The sequence below is a fragment of the Hypanus sabinus genome, chromosome 16 (genome assembly GCF_030144855.1).
Source record: "Hypanus sabinus isolate sHypSab1 chromosome 16, sHypSab1.hap1, whole genome shotgun sequence".
NCBI classification, from domain to species: Eukaryota; Metazoa; Chordata; class Chondrichthyes; order Myliobatiformes; family Dasyatidae; genus Hypanus; species Hypanus sabinus.
Window position 1 is genome coordinate 70,187,403 of NC_082721.1, and position 19,524 is coordinate 70,206,926.

General features: G+C 42.8%; 1 protein-coding gene across 1 annotated transcript; it reads right to left on the reverse strand.

Moving 5' to 3' along the window:
- Positions 1-1,449: 1,449 nt before the first annotated feature.
- LOC132406425 (zinc finger protein 850-like) lies at positions 1,450-9,725 on the reverse strand. Its single transcript, XM_059992059.1, has 2 exons — positions 9,671-9,725; positions 1,450-4,440 (listed from the first exon to the last, which is right to left on the reverse strand). Exon 2 carries the CDS (start codon positions 3,750-3,752, stop codon positions 1,644-1,646), a length of 2,109 nt encoding a protein of 702 aa, XP_059848042.1. The 5' UTR covers positions 3,753-4,440; positions 9,671-9,725; the 3' UTR covers positions 1,450-1,643.
- Positions 9,726-19,524: the final 9,799 nt, after the last annotated feature.

The window sequence follows — 19,524 nt, forward strand, 5'->3', positions numbered from 1 at the left end:
TGCCCATCAACTGTCTGTGATTTGGCTCAGTGTGTCTCTGTCCGTTGCTATAGCACCACAGCTCTGGGCATGTCATACTAGGAGCACACGGTATTTACATGGCAGCTCCTGCAGAGTTTCTGATAACTGTGACCTTGAGGCGACTGAGCAGTGAACTCAACAGTGGCAATGTCAATAAATGTCAAGGGTTCGTGATTAGACTTTCCCTTTGAAGATTGTTAATGTGTGGAACATTTGTAGTGTGAAATCTAGAGGTCACTTGTTACCCAGGACAGTGGTACTCATTATCATTATACACCCAGACAGAATAGAATGAATAATGGTCTCACTTGGCAGGACCCAGAACCAGATGACCTTCAACAAAGTTAATCTGCTAAAGAACCAAAAGTGATCCAAGGAGTTTTATCCTTTGCTGTTCTAATTGAGGTTTTAATTCACTGGAATTTGGACTCAGTTTTTTTTTGTGCCTCAATCTTATCTATTCCTGTAATTTCCTGAAGTATGAACATCAGCTGGCTCTGGAAATCAGACCTGATCTCAATGTTCCAGTTCAATTGATAAAAAAAATTGCGTATCTACTTATCTGAAACATTAAAAGTTCACCATGTGGGATAAACTTGGAAATATATTTTTCAACTGAGTCTCAAATCCTTGCAAGATCTCAGCTGTGCTTGGGAGGTCCACAGCCTTTTGTTCAGTGGATGCATGCGCGCCTGTTGGCACAACTTTGGATTTGTGGCACCTGCGCACTTGATTCACAGTGACAGTCAATTCTGAAGTTCGGAGATTTCTGGGTAAGAACAATACCATCAAAAGTGTTTACAAGCATTGCCTCCCCTCAGCCAAATTGCACCAATCTAGACAATATTTTTTGAGTACTCAGTGTCCAGTTTAACACAACAAGCTCCCAATGTCATCAGGCATAGCAAGTGTACACAAAGTTAACCTAATTATTTTCTCTGTCAATCAGCTTCCAAATTTTGCTACTCCATCATTTGTTGCTATACCCCGTTCCTCCAGTAAACTCTGCCCAGGGTTGCCCCATCTCTGGTTTCTGACCTTGCTCCATTGAAAATCTATCTAATGGTTGGAATATTGAAATGAGCAAGGAATAAGCAGGTTAACTACCAATGTCATTCTTCCTTGGCCAGAGATTTGAGGGATGAAGAACATGTCAGACATAACTGCAGTCAGCTCGTTTTCTTCAGTCTGCAGAAAGTCATGCAGGAAGTTCATGGGAAACCTCTTCACCCACAGAGGGATGATTGGCACCCAACACCATAGGGAGAACAAGAAGTGAACAGCAAGGATGTTGAAAAGAACTGTCATGGAACACACAGACGGGGTCAACAGGGCTGAGTTAACTCCCTAATGTACACAGGGTGTGGTTGTAGAATTACTAAGTACCTGAGACAGAGATTAAAATAGAATTGATTTATTTGTCACTAATCCAAAACCTTAAACCCCAGGCCCAGTAAAGGAGAACACCAGCAGAAAGACTCCTCCTATGCCAAGTGTCCAGGGTGTAGAACTGGGTGTGATGAGCAGCAGCAGTAACTGCAGAGTTCAACAACAGCAGTCACTTTTGAACTTGCTTCTGAATTCAGCAACTGTGATGGTTAAGCATTCAGTAGGCAGGATATTTAAACTTTTTCCCTAGTGTGAACTCGATAGTGTGCCACAAGGTGGGATGACCGAGTAAATCCCTTCCCACATTCGGAGCAGATAAACGGCCTCTCTCCAGTATGAACTCGCTGATGTAACTTCAGTTGAGATGACTGAGTGAATCCCTTCCCACATTCAGAGCAAGTGAATGGTTTCTCCCCAGTGTGAAGTACCTGGTGTGCCAGTAGGTGAGATGACCGAATGAATCCCTTCCCACAGTCTGAGCAGGTGAATGGCCTCTCTCCAGTGTGAACTCGCTGATGTTGCTTCAATTGAGATAACTGGGTAAATCTCTTCCCACAGTCTGAGCAGGTGAATGGTTTCTCTCCAGTGTGAACTCGCTGGTGTGTCAGTAGGTGAGATGACCGAATGAATCCTTTCCCACATTCAAAGCAGGTGAACGGCCTCTCTCCAGTGTGAACTCGTTGATGTTCCTTGAGCTGATATGACAGAGTGAATCCCTTCCCACAGTCTGAGCAGGTGAATGGTTTCTCCCCAGTGTGAACTCGTTGGTGTGCCAGTAGGTGAGATAATTGAGGAAACCCCTTCCCACAGTCTGAGCAGGTGAATGGTTTCTCCCCAGTGTGAACTCGCTGATGTGTCAGTAGGTGAGATGACCGAGTGAATCCCTTCCCACAGTCTGAGCAGATGAACAGCCTCTCCCCAGTGTGAACTCGCTGATGCAGCTTCAGTTCAGATGAATGAGTGAATCCCTTCCCACAGTCTGAGCAGGTGAATGGTTTCTCCCCAGTATGAATAGACTGATGTCTCTGTAGGTGGCATAACTGAATGAATTCCTTCCCACACACAGTACACGTGAACGGCCTCTCTCCTGTGTGAACTCGCCTGTGTTTCTGTAGGTGGGATGACTGAGTGAATCCCTTCCCACAGTCTGAGCAGGTGAACGGTTTCTCCCCAGTGTGAACTCGCTGATGCCGCTTCAGTTCAGATGACTGAGTGAATCCCTTCCCACAGTCTGAGCAGCTGAATGGTTTCTCCCCGGTATGAATTAACTGGTGCGTCTGTAGGTGGCATAACTGAGTGAATCCCTTCCCACACACAGTACACGTGAACGGCCTCTCTCCTGTGTGAACTCGCCTGTGTTTCTGTAAGTGGGATGACTGAGTGAATCCCTTCCCACAGTCTGAGCAGGTAAATGGTCTCTCCCCAGTGTGAACTCGCTGATGCAGCTTCAGTTCAGATGACTGAGTGAATTCCTTCCCACAGTCTGAGCAGGTGAACGATTTCTCCCCAGTGTGAATTAACTGGTGCGTCTGTAGGTGGCATAACTGAATGAATTCCTTCCCACACACAGTACACGTGAACGGTCTCTCTCCTGTGTGAACTCGCCTGTGTTTCTGTAAGTGGGATGACTGAGTGAATCCCTTCCCACAGTCTGAGCAGGTAAACGGTCTCTCCCCAGTGTGAACTCGCTGATGCAGCTTCAGTTTAGATGACTGAATGAATCCCTTCCCACAGACTGAGCAGGTGAATGGTTTCTCCCCAGTGTGAATAGACTGATGACTCTGTAGTTGGCATAACTGAGTGAATCCCTTCCCACACACAGTACACGTGAACGGCCTCTCTCCTGTGTGAACTCGCCTGTGTTTCTGTAGGTGGGATGACTGAGTGAATCCCTTCCCACAGTCTGAGCAGGTGAATGGTTTCTCCCCAGTGTGAATTAACTGGTGCGTCTGTAGGTGGCATAACTGAGTGAATCCCTTCCCACACACAGTACACGTGAACGGCCTCTCTCCTGTGTGAACTCGCCTGTGTTTCTGTAGGTGGCATAACTGAGTAAATCCCTTCCCACACACAGAACAGGTGAACGGCCTCTCTCCTGTGTGAACTCGCCTGTGTTTCTGTAGGTGACATAACTGAGTGAATCCTTTCCCACACACAGAACAGGTGAACGGCCTTGTTTCTGTGTGAACGTGCTGGCGTATCTGTAGGTGAGATGACTGAGTGAATCCCTTCTCATAGTCTGAGCAAGTGAAAATACTCTCCCCAGAGTGAACTCGCTGGTGTACCTTCAGTTCAGATGACCGAGTGAATTCCTTCCCACAGTCTGAGCAGGTGAACGGCATCTCCTGTGTGTGAATTGACTTGTGTGTCAGCAGATCAGCTGAAAGTGTAAATCTCTTCCCATATATGGAGGAGAATCTCTCTGAGTGAATCTCTTCCCACACATGGAGCAGGTGAACAGTCTCTCCCTGGTTGAATTTTCTGAGATATCTTTAGCTTGGATGACAAAGAATTGCTTCCTGTCGTCAGAACAGATGAACTGTCTCACTACGGTGTAAACTTGCAGATGTATCTTCAAGCAGGATCACTGAGCAGATCCCCTCCCACGCACGAACAGGTAAACAGCCTCTTCCCACTGTGAACCCACTGGCGTGTCTGCAAGTCAGCTGAGTCCCATCCCACACAAAGATAATGTTATCTCCCTGTGATCAGTTCTCTCGCAATTCAGAAGTCAGACATAGTGGATCCCTGTGTAGTTTAAAAACTGATCTCCAGTGAACAAATGCTGGTGTGTTGTCAGCACCCTGTTTCCATCGGAACTCACTGAGTTAGAACAGAAAACTTCAGTTCAGAAACAAAGCTCGTTTTCAGTTGGGATGAGACACTTCATCATCTTCAAGGATCAACAACAGATATATTGGTATTACAAAGGAAACATCTGGTCACTTCTTAAATATCTGGACTGAGAGAGCAAATCTGACCTGTTGTTGTGTTTGAGATTGCCATACACAAATTCTTTGCCATTTCAACCTGTAAAGATTTACAAAAGACAACAATGGGTGAAGTACAACATTTCAGATGAGATCATTTTAATCATTACAGTGAGGTCTGACATTACACTGTTACAGCAAGGTTCAAACCAAGTTGGAGGAACAACTCCTCATCTTACTGGGACTGACCATCAAATTCTCTGACTGTTTTCATTTCTATATTGGAATGGCCTATTACTTCCTGTCTTCGATCTGTGACTTGGCTCAATTTGACTCTCTCCAATAGTATCATTTCAAGTTCTATCATGTCCTGAAGCACAAAGCATTCAATCATTGCTCATGTGAACACCCATTTCATTCCTAAAATCATTTTCATGAACCCTCTCCAATGTTGGCACACTGCTTTTTAAATAAGGGGCCCAAAACTGCTCACAATACTACAAATGAGGACCACAAGTGCTTATAAAGCCTCGGCATTACATCTTTGCTTTTATATTCTCGTCCTCTTGAAATGAACGCTAACATTGCATTCACCTTCCTCACCACCAACTCAAGCTGCAAATCTAGAGAATACTGCATGAGAATCCCTTTGCATCTCAGATTTTTGAATTTTCTCCACATTCAGAAAATAGTCTATGCTTCTATTTCTTATTCCAAAGTGCATGCCCATATGCTTTCCAACAACGTATTCCACCTGCCACCTCTTTGCCCCCCAATTCTCCTAATCTGTATGTCTTTTTGCAGCCTCTCTGCTTCCTCAACACTACCCACCCCTCCATCTATATTTACCCATAAAGCAATCAATTTCATAATCTAAGTACAACATAAAAAGCAGTCCCAACACACGTCCCTGTGGAACACCCCTAGTCAATGGCAGCCAATCCAAAAAGGATCCCTTTATTCCCAGACTTTGCCTCCTGCCAATCTGCCAGTACTCTATTCATAGAACACACACACACAATACTGGGGTTGCAGTAAGCCATCTGCATTTTGAGCCAAGACCCTTCATCTGGGCTGGAACGGAAGCAGAGAAGTCACGATAAGGTAGGGGGAGAGGGGGAAGAAGAAATACAAGGTGACAAGTGATAGGTGAAACCAGGAGAGGGGGAAGGGATGAAGTAAAGAGCTGGGAAGTTGATTCATGAAAGAGATAACTGGCTGAAGAGAGTCTGGTACAAGAGGACAGAAGCCTATGGAAGAAAGGGAGAGGGGAGGAGCATCAGAGGGAGATGATGGGCAGGAAACAAGAGAAGGTATAAGAGGGAATCAGTAAGGGGAATAGTGAAGGAGAGGGAGAGGGCAATTATCGTAAGTTTGAGAAATGAATGTTCATGCCATCAGATTGGAGGCTACCAAGACAGGATATGTGTTGCTCCTCCAACCTGAGTGTGCCCTCATCCTGGCAGTACAGGTGGCCAAAGACTGACATGTTGGAATGGGAATGGGAAGTAGAACTGAAATGGGCGGCTACTGAGAAGTCCGGCTTTTTGCGGTGGATGGAGTGAAGGTGCTCGACAAACTAATCTCCCAGTTTGCATCCGGTCTCACTGATATCCATATTAGTACCGTTCCTGCAATACCATGGCCTCTCATCTGGTTTAGCAGCCTCATGAGTGTCAACTTGTCAAAGGCCTTCTGAAAATCAAAGTACACAACATCCACCAATTCTCCTTTGTCTATCCTGCTTGTTTTTTCTTCAAAGAATTCTAACTAATTTGTCAGGCAAAAATTTCCCTTAAGAAAATCATACCTATCTTAGTCTGTTTTATCATGTTCCTCCAAGTACCCTGAGACCTCATCCTTAACAATTGACTCCAACATCTTCCCAATCATAGGACTTAACTGCCCTATAATTTCCTTTCTTCTGCCTACCTCCCTTCTTAAAGAGTGGAGTGACACTTAACCATGCCAGAACCAATTGGTTCTTGAAAGATCATTGTTAATGCTTCCAGAACCTCTTCAGCTATCCCTTTCAGAACCCTGGGGTGTAATACGTCAGGCCCAGGTGACTTGTATACCATTGTACGTTTCAGTTTCCTAAGCTTCTTCTCCTTAGCAACAGCAACAGCACTCACTTCTGCCCCTTGACGCTCTCAAACTTCCAGTATACTACTTGTGTCTTCCACAGTGAATACTGATGCAAAATACTTATTCAGTCCATCCTCCATTTCCTTGTCCCCCTGTCACTATCACCACTATTTTCTAGTGGTCCAGAATCTAACCTTGCCTCTCTTTTACTCTTCATATATCTGAAAAAGCTTTGAATATATTTATTATTATTATTATTATTATTTTTATCATTGGCTAGCTTACCTTCATATTTCATTTTACCCTGCCCCTTAAGGTATTTTTAGCTGCCTTCTCTTATTTTTAAAAAAAATTCCCAATTCTCTAACTTCCGACCAATTTTGTTGTATTATATGCCTTCTCTTTTGATTTTATGTTGTCCTTGACCTCCCTTGTGAGCCATGGTTGCGTCACCCTGCCTTTAGAATACTTCCTCTTCCTCTGGGATGTATCTATCCTGCGCCTTTCAAATTGATTCCAGAAACTCCAGCCATTGCTGCTCTGCCATCATCCCTGCTAGTTTCCCCTTTCTATCAACTTTGGCCGGCTCCTCTCTCAAATCTTTGTAATTCCTTTTATTCCAGTGCAAAATTGGATCTAATGCAATTAGACTATCGCCACAATAGGTCTATAGCAGACACAATCTCAATGGCTCTTCACAAAGCCCTAGATTTCCTGGACAATACAAACACCTCTGTCATTATTCTGTTCGTTGACTATAGCTCAGCGTTTAACACTATCATTCCCGCAATTCTCATTAATAAGCTACAGAACCTGGGGCTCCGTACCTCCCTCTGCAACTGGACCCTCGACTTCCTAACCAGACAACCACATCTACAAATTGGTAATTATATCTTCTCCTCACTGACAACTAATACTAGTGCACTTCAGGGATGTGTCCTGCCCTGCACTCTCTATACCCATGACTGTCTGGCTAGGTATAGCTCAAATGCCATCTATAAATTTGCTGATGATACAACCATTGTTGGTAGAATCTCAGATGGAGACGAGAGGCCGTACAGGAACAAGATATACCAGCTAGTTAAGTGGTGTTGCAGCAACAAGCTTGTACTCAACGTCAGTAAGACGAAAGAGCTGATTGTGGACTTCAGGAAAGGTTAGACGAGGAAACATGAACCAATCCTCATGGAGGGATCAGAAGTAGAGAGAGTGAGCAATTTCAAGGTCCTGGGTGTCAAGATCTCTGAGGATCTAACCTGGTCCCAACAGATTGATGCAGCTATAAAGGTGGCAAGAAAAAAGCTGTATTTCATCTTGAGTTTGAGGAAATTTGTTTGGCATCTAAAACACTTGCAAACATCTACAGATGTGCTGTGGAGAGCAGTCTAAACAGGCTGCATCACTGTCTGGTATGGTGGGGGGGGGGTGCTTCTGCACAGGATCAAAAGAAGCTACAGAAAGCTGTAAAATTAGTCAGCTCCATCTTGGGTACTAGCTTCCTAGACCTTAAAGGAGCAGTGCCTCAGAAAGGCATCCTCTATTATCAAGGCCTGCCATCACCCAGGACATGAACTCTCCTCATTGTTACCATCAGGAGGTACGGAAGCCTGAAGGCACACACTCAACAATACAGGACCAGCTTCTTCTGCTCTGCCATTCGACTCCTAAATGGACACTGAACCCATGCAAATGACCTCACTTTATAAAATATTATTTCTCTTTTTGACTATTTTAACTAATTAATATATATACTTACTGTAATTGATTTACTTTTTCCCTATATTATGTACTGCATTGCACTGCTGTACTAAGTTAACAAATTTCACAACATATTCCAGTGATATTAATCCTGATTCTGCTATATCTAACTGTTGCTTCTCTCTCTCAAATTGCAGGCCGAGTTCTATCATATTATGACCACTGTTTCCTGAGGGTTCCTTCACCTTAAGCTCCCCGATCATATCCAGTTCATTACTCACACCCAATCCAGAAATGCTGATCTCCTAGTGGGTACAACAATGAGCTGCTCCAAAAACCCTTCTCATAGGCATTCCACAAATTCTCTCTTAGAATCCAGCACCAACTTGATTTTCCCAATCTATCTGCCTTTTGACATGATTTTTCTATCTCCCATTGTAATTTATAGACATCCTGGCTACTGATTGGAGGCCTGTAAATAACTTCAATCAAGGTCTTCATATGCTTGCAGTTTCTTAACTCTACTCACAAGGATTTTACATCTTCTGGTCCTATGTTAATTCTTTCTAAAGATCTGATCTCATTTTTAAACCAGCAGGGCCACCTCCTCCTCTGCTTAAATATCTGTCCTTTTGATGCACCGTGTTTCTTTGGATATTAAGCTCCCACTACAATCATCTTTCAACAATGACTATGTCATATCTGCCAATCTCCAACTGTGTTACAAGATCATCTATCTTATTTCATATACTGTGTGCATTCAAATATAACACCTTCAATCCTGCATTTGTCACCCCTTTCAATTTTACCCCCGTTTATACTGCAACCCATTGCGCTGCCTGCAGTTTTGCCATATCATCTGCCTGTCATTCCTGACTGATGGCAATGCCAATGAATGTGAAGTGAAGGGTTGTAGTCTTTCTCACTGAAGAGTGGCACTTTTGTGATGTGAAAGCTATAGGTTACTTCTTACCCAGGACAAAGGTGTTTGATACTATGCAGACAAAAAGACTGGTACAAAACTTGCTCTCACGGGTAGAAAAGTCCAGAACAAGAAGAGGGATAACGAAGGTGATCTTCTCAAAAACTAAAGCTGGAAGGATTATATATTTCCCCCGTGGAACACTAATTAACATTTTCATTGACTGGAAAGTAGACTCTTCACAGAGATTAACTTGGAACTATATTTTTGTTCCGAGTTCCTAATCTTTGGATTTAGCCGAAGCTCAGCTGAGAGATCCATGTGCTTCCAATCACACCCTACGGATTTGCAGGGATATCGTTGCCAGCATCACCAATGGCTGCCTTCATACCCAGAACACCTTACGAAATAGATACCCATCTATCCGCCTCGGTTTGTAACGATGCGCATGCGCGGCAGGAATGGCGCAAACTCTTTTGTTCTTCAGGAGAAAACTCCCTGGACCCGGATCGTTGGGCTGAGAGGGAAGGGATAGACCGGGACCACCCAGAGTTTCTGGGATCACAGTAATTGTTCTTTTGTCGGGGAGGGGAAGCCGAAGCTGATGAAAATCCTGTCCTACCTGCCACCGGTTCTTCCGAGATTTTAGTCCACTGAGCGCATGCGCGATTTTCGGCCCTAACTGTGACCCCCTACGCATGCGCATTGATCATCACGTGAATTCTGAGGCGCGGAGGTTTCTGGGTAAAATAAGTGCCCTGTCGTTAGTCTTGGTAATTGTTAGTTGAACAGTTATTTAATTCAAGTGGTACTTTATTAAAATATACTGAGCGTTTATCCACCTTTGAATTTCCTGTTGTTGTGGATGCAGTTCCCTCTGGTGTAATTATGTTGTTTAGAATTACATCATCATCGGTAGTTGAATTACCCAGCTTGGATCCATCCAGTACAGCTGCAGGAAAGATTTGTTTTCCTCCGGCTTTTAAAAAAATTAACAGAGGTATTAGAAGTTTGTTTCAAAAAGACATTACTTCTATTCCGTACGGCTGTTAGTGTTTGGAATAGTCGCTTGGGGAATCTGAGATGGAGTAGTATTTGGGGCTTATTTAATAAATTTTTATTGAACAAAATAAAAGAAATTTCATTTAAAATTATACATAGATATTATCCAACCAATGTTTATTTGTCAATGTTTAATTCTGATATTGAAATTAACTTTGTGGTTTATATCTAGAGGATTTAATCTGTTTTGAGATTGTGAGTGTGTTAAAACATTTTGGGTTGATGTTTGTCAATTTACTTTTTGTTTTGAAAATGTTTTATTTAGGTTTACTAAATATGTAACCAAATCTCATAGGGAATTTTAAAAATCATAAGTCTTTTGTTAACTTACAGTAAATTTTATATCTGTAAATGCAAATACAACAATAAGAAACCTTAATTTCTATTTTTTATATCAGACTTCAAACTATATACTAATACTCTGAAAACTTCCCATAACCAGGATGCTGTAAAGACTGTACAAATGTGTCAATGTTTCGGGTTATTTAACCATATAACAATTATAGCACGGAAACAGGCCATCTCGGCCCTTATAGTCTGTGCCAAACGCTTAATCTCACCTAATCCCACTGACCTGCACTCAGCCCATAACCCTCCATTCCTTTCCTGTCCATATACCTATCCAATTTTGCTTTAAATTACAATACCAAACCTGCCTCTGCTGCTTCTACTGGAAGCACATTCCACACAGCTACCACTTTCTGAGTAAAGAAATCCCCCCCCCCAAACTTTTGGCCCCTAAGTCTCAACTCATGTCCTCTTGTTTGAATCCCCCCTACTCTCAATGGAAAAAGCCTATCCACGTCAACTCTATCTATCCCTCTCATAATTTTAAATACCTGTATCAAGTCCCCCCTCAACCTTCTACGCTCCAAAAAATAAAGACCTAACTTGCTGAATTTTTCCCTGTAACTTGGGTGCTGAAACCCAGGTAACATTCTAGTAAATCTTCTCTGTACTCTCTCTATTTTGTTGACATTTTTCCTATAATTCGGTGACCAGAACTGGACACAATACTCCAAATTTGGCCTTACATAGAAAATAGGTGCAGGAGTAGGCCATTCGGCCCTTTGAGCCTGCACCGCCATTCAGTATGATCATGGCTGATCATCCAACTCAGAACCCTGTGCCTGCTTTCTCTCCATACCCCCTGATCCCTTTAGCCACAAGGGCCATATCTAACTCCCTCTTAAATATAGCCAATGAACTGGCCTCAACTGTTTCCTGTGGCAGAGAATTCCACAGATTCACCACTCTCTGTGTGAAGAAGTTTTTCCTCATCTCGGTCCTAAAAGGCTTCCCCTTTATCCTTAAACTGTGACCTCTCATTCTGGACTTCCCCAACATCGGAAATAATCTTCCTGAACCAAAGCCTTGTACAATTTTAACATTACATCCCAACTCCTATACTCAATGCTCTGATTTATAAAGGCCAACATACCAAAAGCTTTCTTCACCACCCTATCCACATGAGATTCCACCTTTAGGGAACTATGCACTGTTATTCCTAGATCACTCTGTTCTACTGCATTCTTCAATGCCCTACCATTTACCATGTATGTCCTATTTGGATTATTCCTGCCAAAATGTAGCACCTCACACTTATCAGCATTAAACTCCATCAGCCATCGTTCAGCCCACTCTTCTAACTGGCCTAAATCCTCTCTGCAAGCTTTGAAAATCTACTTCATTATCCACAACGCCACCTACTTTAGTATCATCTGGATAGTTACTAATCCAATTTACCACCCCATCATCCATATCATTAATGTATATGACAAACAACATTGGACCCAGTACAGATCCCTGAGGCACACCATTAGTCACCGGCCTCCAACCTGACAAACAGTTATCCACCACTACTCTCTGGCATTTCCCATCCAGCCACTGTTGAATCCATTTTACTACTTCAATATTAATACCTAACGATTGAACCTTCCTAACTAACCTTCTGTGTGGAACCTTGTCAAAGGCCTTACTGAAGTCCATATAGACAACATCCACTGCTTTACCCTCCTCAACTTTCCTCGTAACCTCTTCAAAAAATTCAATAAGATTTGTCAAACATGACCTTCCACGCACAAATCCATGTTGACTATTCCTAATAAGACCCTGTCTATCCAAATAATTATATATACCACCTCTAAGAATGTTTTCCATTAATTTACTCACCACTGACGTCAAACTGACAGGCCTATAATTGCTAGGTTTACTCTCAGAACCCTTTTTAAACAATGGAACCACATGAGCGATACGCCAATCCTCAGGCACCATCCCTGTTTCTAATGACATTTGAAATATTTCTGTTGAAGCCCCTGCTATTTCTACACTAACCTCCCTCAAGGTCCTAGGGAATATCCTGTAAGGATCCGGAGATTTATCCACTTTTATATTCCTTAAAAGCACCAGTACTTCCCCCTCTTTAATCGTCATAGTTTCCATAACTTCCCTACTTGTTTCCCTTACCTTACACAATTCAATATCCTTCTCCTCAGTGAATACTGAAGAAAAGAAATTGTTCAAAATCTCCCCCATCTCTTTCAGCTCCACACATAGCTGTCCACTCTGATTCTCTAAGGGACCAATTTTATCTCTCACTATCCTTTTGCTATTAATATAACTGTAGAAACCCTTTGGATTTATTTTTGCCTTACTTGCCAAAGCAACCTCGTATCTTCTTTTAACTTTTCTTTCTTAAGATTCTTCTTACATTCTTTATATTCCTTGAGCACCTCATTTACTCCATGCTGCCTATATTTGTTGTAGACATCTCTCTTTTTCCTAACCAAGTTTCCAATATCCCTTGAAACATATGGCTCTCTCAAACTTTTAAGCTTTCCTTTCAACCTGACATGAACATAAAGATTCTGTACCCTCAAAATTTCACCTTTAAATGACCGCCATTTCTCTATTACATCCTTCCCATAAAACAAGTTGTCCCAACCCACTCCTTCTAAATCCTTTCTCATCGCCTCAAAGTTAGTGTTTCTCCAATCAAAAATCTCAACCCTGGGCCCAGTCCTATCCTCCTTTATTTCTTTATTTCTTTAAATGTTTTTGTTTAGTGATTCCGTTTAGATATAGTTCCTTCTGTCCAACAGTGTTTAGGGTGGATTTTCTTTTTCATTTGTACATTTAAAGTTAATACTTATATATTTGTTGCTGCTTATGTGTGAATCCCTGGCTTTGTTAGCATATGTTCAGTGTTTTTGTTTGTGTTCAAAAAAATTAATTAAAAAAATTGTTTCTCTACGGAAGTGGCTTGCTCATGCCTTCTTCAGGGTAGTCTTTGCAAGACGGGTGACCCGAGCCATTATCAATGCTCTTCAGAGATTGCCTGCCTGACATCAGTGGTCGCATAACCAGGACCTTGTGATATGCGCCAGCTGCTCATACGACCATCCAGCACTTGCTCCCAGTGCTTCCCATTACCATATTCGGGGGATTAAGCATCTGTTACTCTTGCCAAAGGGTGACCTGCAGTTATCAGAGGGAAGGAGCGCTTTGCACCTCCTTTGGTAGAGACGTATCTCTACTTCTCCATCAAAACCAGGCTTCCGTGGTGTGTTTAAGCACCGGCTCCACGCTACATGCCACAATGGTGGTCAATAATTTTATGTAGAACACTCAGCAGTTAGCTGGCACAAATAATATACTCAATATCAACAGGCATGAGAGATTCTGCATTTGTAGGAAATATAGAGCAGCACACAGGAAGTGATGGTGTAACTCAGCAGGTCAGGCAGCATCTAAGCAGAGGAATAAACAGTCCAGACAGGGAGAAGGGTCTCTGCCCAAAACGTTGACTATTTATTCCTCACCCTAGATGCTGTCTGACCCACTGGTTTCTCCAGCATTTTGCAGAAATAACAGACATTTTTTCAGTCAATCAGTTTCCAAATGTTGCTGATATTTCATTCGTACCCAAATCCTCCTCACAATAAACTGTGGCCCCCATCTGGGGTCCCAAAGCCCTGCCTCATGCTGGCCCCTCTTTGGTTTCTGACCCTGCTCCGTCAACTATTTGCCTACCAATCTGCTCTCATATTTAAGAGGCAAGGGTTGTATTGAAACCATAAGCTATGTGAGGCACAGCACTTTGAAGTCAGTGAAAATGAACCAAAATTCTGCTAAGAGCATGGAAGAAGGAGTTTAACCACCCATGACATTCTTATTTGCCCTAGAGCCATGAGGAATGCCTGGGACAAAACCACAGAGAACTCATTGTCTTATTCAGTCTGCAGAAAGTCAAGCAGCAAGTTTGACGGAAGCCTCTTCACTCACAGAATAGTGACCATTGCAATCTATTATCAAGGAGAGTGACAAGTTCAAAGAAAATTTATTATCAAAGTACATACATGTCACCATCTCCAACCCTGAGATTCAGTTTCTTCCAGGCATACTCAATAAACCCACGATAGGATAATAATTATAATAGAACCAATGAGAAGGCTGCAGCAACGTGGGCATTCAGCCAGTGTGCAAAAGACACAAACTGAGCAAATAGAGAAAGAAACTCATAATAAATAAATAAATAAATAAACAATAAATATTCAAACATGAGATGGAGTCCTTGAAAGTGAATCCATAGTTTGTGGGAACATTTCAATGATAGGGCGAGTGAAGTTATTCCCATTGGTTAAGAGGATGATTGTTATAGAACATAGAATAGTACAGCACAGTACAAGCCCTTCAGCCCACAATGTTGTGCCGATCCTTAAACCCTGCCTCCCATATAACCCCCCCACCTTAAATTCCTTCATATACCTGTCTAGTAGGCTCTTGAATTTCACTAGCATATCTGCCTCCATCACAGACTCAGGCAGTGCATTCCACACACCAACCACTCTCTGAGTGAAAAACCTTCCTCTACTATCCCCCTTGAACTTCCCACCCTTTACCTTAAAGCCATGTCCTCTTGTACTGAGCAGTGGTGCCCTGGGGAAGAGACGCTGGCTGTCCACTCTATCTATTCCTCTTAATATCTTGTATACCTCTGTCATGTCTCCTCTCATCCTCCTCTCTCCAAAGAGTAAAGCCCTAGCCCTAGCCCTAGCCCTAGCTCCCTTAATTTCTAGCTCCCTTAATTTCTAATCATAATGCATACTCTCTAAACCTGGTAAATCTCCTCTGTACCCTTTCCAATACTTCCACATCCTTCCATCATTGTTGTGGGGTAATAATTATTCCTCAACTAGATGGTGCGAGTGGTGCAGCTCCTGTACCACCTTCCCGATGGCAGCAGCGAGAATGAAACATGGTCTGGGTGGTGGGGTCCCTGATAATGGATGCTGCTTTCATTTCCTTGTAGATGTGCTCAGTGGTGGAGAGGGCTTTACCCATGATGGACTGGGCTGCATCCACTACTTTTTGTAGTTTTCTGTTCTAGGGCATTGGTGTTTCCATACCAATTTATGATGCTGTCGGTCAATATACACTCCATTGCACATCTAGAAGTTTGTCAGAATTTTAGATGTCATGTCAAATCGATGTAAACTAATGAAGGAGGGGCCCTTTCGCGCTTTCATTGTAAATGCAATTACGTGCTGGGCCCAGGACAGATCCTCTGAAATAATAACACAGAGAAATTTAAAGTTGGCGACTCTCCCCACCGCTTGTGGCACTCTCCTCCTGGTCAATCGTCAGCTCTTTGGTTTGCTGATTTTGGGTAAGAGGTTGTTATTATGACACCACTCTGCTAAATCTTCAATCTCTTTCCTATATTTACCCTTGCCGTTTCTTAACTCTACCCACAGGGATTCTACGTATTCCGATTCTATGTAACCTATCTAACGACTTGATTTTATTTTTTACCAACAGAGCCATCCCACTCTCTCTGCCTTCTTGCCTGTCTTTTTGACACAATGTACCCTTGGATGTTAAGCTTCCAAAGATGATCTTTCAGCCACGACCTGGCGATTCCCAGATCATAACTGCAATCTCTAGTCGTGCTAAAGATAATCGACCTTATTCTGTGTTCTTTGTGCATTCAAATATAAAACCTTTTGTTCTGTATTCATCACCCTTTTTGATTTTGCCCCCATGTTTCACTTCAAGTCACTGACTGCGATTTTACCCGATCATCTGCCTGCCTTTCCTCAGTCTCACTGAACACTGCATGATACTAATTTCCCTATTCTCAGTCCTATCACTCCGGTTCCCATCCACCTTCCAAATCAGCTTAAATCCTTGCCAACTGCTCTAGCAAGCTGCCCACAAGAATATCGATCTCCCTCAGGTTCAAGTGTAATCTGTCCTTTTAATACAGCTCAAAACTTCCCCCGAAGAGATCCCAATGCTCTGGAGATCTGAAACCCTGGGATCACAAAAATATCTCAGCCGCGTCAAATCATCGCAAGCTCACTGGCAGGTGGCACAGGGACCAGACTGAGGGGCTGAGTGATCTTTTTCTGTTTTTGAGGCTCCTCTGAATGAGGATGAGAGTTTGGACAGATTGATGGGCAGAATGGAATGGCCTATCCCGAGGAACGGTTCAGGCTGTGTATAAGGTAATTTATCCTGACGCACTCCTCCCTTCAGATTTCCTGACCCTGCCTGGATTTACTAATTAAGACAAATGTGATGTTAGTATTCATTTCAAGAGGACTAGGATGTAATGCTGAGGCTTCATAAGGCGTTAGTTAGATTGCACCTGCAGTAACGTAAGCCGTTTTGATCCCTCTTATCTAAGCAATGATGTGCTGGCATTGGAAAAGGTCCAGAGGAAGTTCCCAGGAATAACTCTAGGAATGAAGGGGATAACATATGAGCTGCTTCTGATGGCTTTAGCCCTGTGCTCGCTGGAGTTTAGAAAATTGAGGGGGGAATCTCATTGAAACCTATCAAATATTTCAAGGCCTGGATAGAGTGGATGTGGCGAGGATGTTCCTGTAGTGGTGGAGTTTAGGACCAGATGGCTCAGCCTCAGGATAAAGGAACGTCCATTCAGATGAGATAAGGATTCTTTAGCCAGAGGGTGGAGAATCTGTGGAATTTATTGCCACAAACACTTGTGGAGGCCGAGTCATTGGGTATATTTAAAGCAGATGTCAAAAGATTGTTGATTAATCAAGGTGTCAAAGGCTACAGGTAGAAGGCAGGAGAATGGGGTTACAATGGATAATAAAGCAGCTGCGTTCAAATGGTGAAACACACTGGAAGGGCTGAATGGCCTTTATGTGTCTATGACCTTGATAGTGATAAATATGGTGGTGTAAATGTTAAACAGCTCTCATGTGATATTTAGTGCCAAGAAACAGGATGTGTTCTATAAGAATGAAAAGAGTGCATGGTTTGTTTGAAGCGACAGGACAAGTTGAGAAATTGGTTCAAAATACCTATAGGATTCAGAAACAGATGCAAGAATTTTATCAAAATTATTCTTTGGAAAAGTGGATAAACTAAATTGGGATCTTTTCATCAACAAAAGAGATTCTGCAAATGCTGAAAATCCAGAGCAACACAAAATGCTGGAGGAACAGCAGGTCAGGCAGCATCTATGGAGGGGAATAAACAGTCAATATTTTGGGTTGAAGCCCTGACCCAATTTCACTAACCCAACTAAAACAGTCACTTTAAAGATGCCAAATGCGAACTTTCCCAATTTTGTCTGCACTGTCCGTCCCTGCAGAACTTTTATTCCAATTACTGTGTGCCTTTACATAATGTGTCTATCAGTATTTGGGATTCCATCAGCAGTCCCTCCCCAATAACCAACCACTCGAACAGAGCATTAACCCTTTGCTTGATCCTGCCCTTCCACTATAAAGTGTTAACTACACAAGGTCTCAGCCCTCCCACTGTGTGTATATGCAAAAAGGTGCTGGGAAAAGTCTAGTAATATGATAAAGGATCCTGCCCACCCTGCTCATGGTCTATTTATCCCACTCCCATCAGGGAACAGGTTATACAGCATCCATACCTGGAATACTAGACCCCAAAACAGTTATTCCCTTGTCAGGCTGATCAACACATCCAACCATTCACCCACCTCAGCACTATAAACACAGTAGAGGCGCTCTCCTCTCCACAGCCCCTCGACACCCTTCATCTGCCGTTCCATATAACCATATCACCATATAACAATTAAAGCATGGAAACAGGCCAACTCGGCCCTCCTAGTCCGTGCCGAACTCTTAATCTCACCTAGTCCCACCTACCCGCACTCAGCCCATAACCCTCCACTCCTTTCCTGTCCATATATCTATCTAATTTTACCTTAAATGACACAACTGAACTGGCCTCTACTACTTCTACAGGAAGCTCATTCCACACAGCTATCACTCTCTGAGTAAAGAAATACCCCCTCGTGTTTCCCTTAAACTTTTGCCCCCTAACTCTCAAATCATGTCCTCTCGTTTGAATCTCCCCTACTCTCAATGGAAACAGCCTATTCACATCAACTCTATCTATCCCTCTCAAAATTTCAAATGCCTCGATCAAATCCCCCCTCAACCTTCTACGCTCCAATGAATAGAGACCTAACTTGTTCAACCTTTCTCTGTAACTTAAGTGCTGAAACCCAGGTAACATCCTAGTAAATCGTCTCTGCACTCTCTCTAATTTATTGATATCTTTCTTATAATTCGGTGACCAGAACTGTACACAAAATAAAGTGTTCACTGCCACTTTACTCTTACACTCCACACTTCATAAGTACCTGTACCGGGGTAGCCACTCAGCTACCGTGTATTCATACGCCATGCTGCTACCTTGAAGAGTTCTTCCCACTGAATCACTTTGTCATTTTATTATGTGTTGTCAGAGTCACCCTTATGTTCAGATACTTCCATATGTATAGTCACTTTATACAATCAGCCTATGTATACTACCTAATCTTATGTATATATGGGCACACTCAACTGTTACTTGAATGCTGTGTTTTACAGGATTGCTTGTAGATTTATATTTGTTGTGTTTTTATGCTTATTGTGTTTTTAATGCTGCATCATTTTATTCTCCTTTACACTCATGTATTGAAGAATGACAGTAAACAATCCTGAATCCTGGAATCTCTCTTGTTATCGTCCCTAGTATGACCTTTCCAAATGGAAGGAGAACACCAGATGGAGGAACTAAGTGCCCAGGGTACATCTGGAAAGGGAAATATACAGTCGTCGTTCTGTGCTGAGAAAATTTCAATTGGACTGAAATTGGTAGAGATCTCAGACGGTTGTGAGAGTGTAGAATGAGCTGTCAGGACAGGTGCTGCATGCAAGCTTGATTTCAACACTTAAGAGAAATTTGGATGGGTGTGTGGATGGTAAGGGGGAGGAGGGCTATGGTCCTGGTGCAGAACAATGGGAGTATGCAGGTTTGGCATGGACTGGATGGGCCAAAGGGCTTGCTTCTGTGCAGTACTTCTCTAGGACTCTATGTGATACAGCCAGTATAAAGGAAGAGGGGAATATCCAG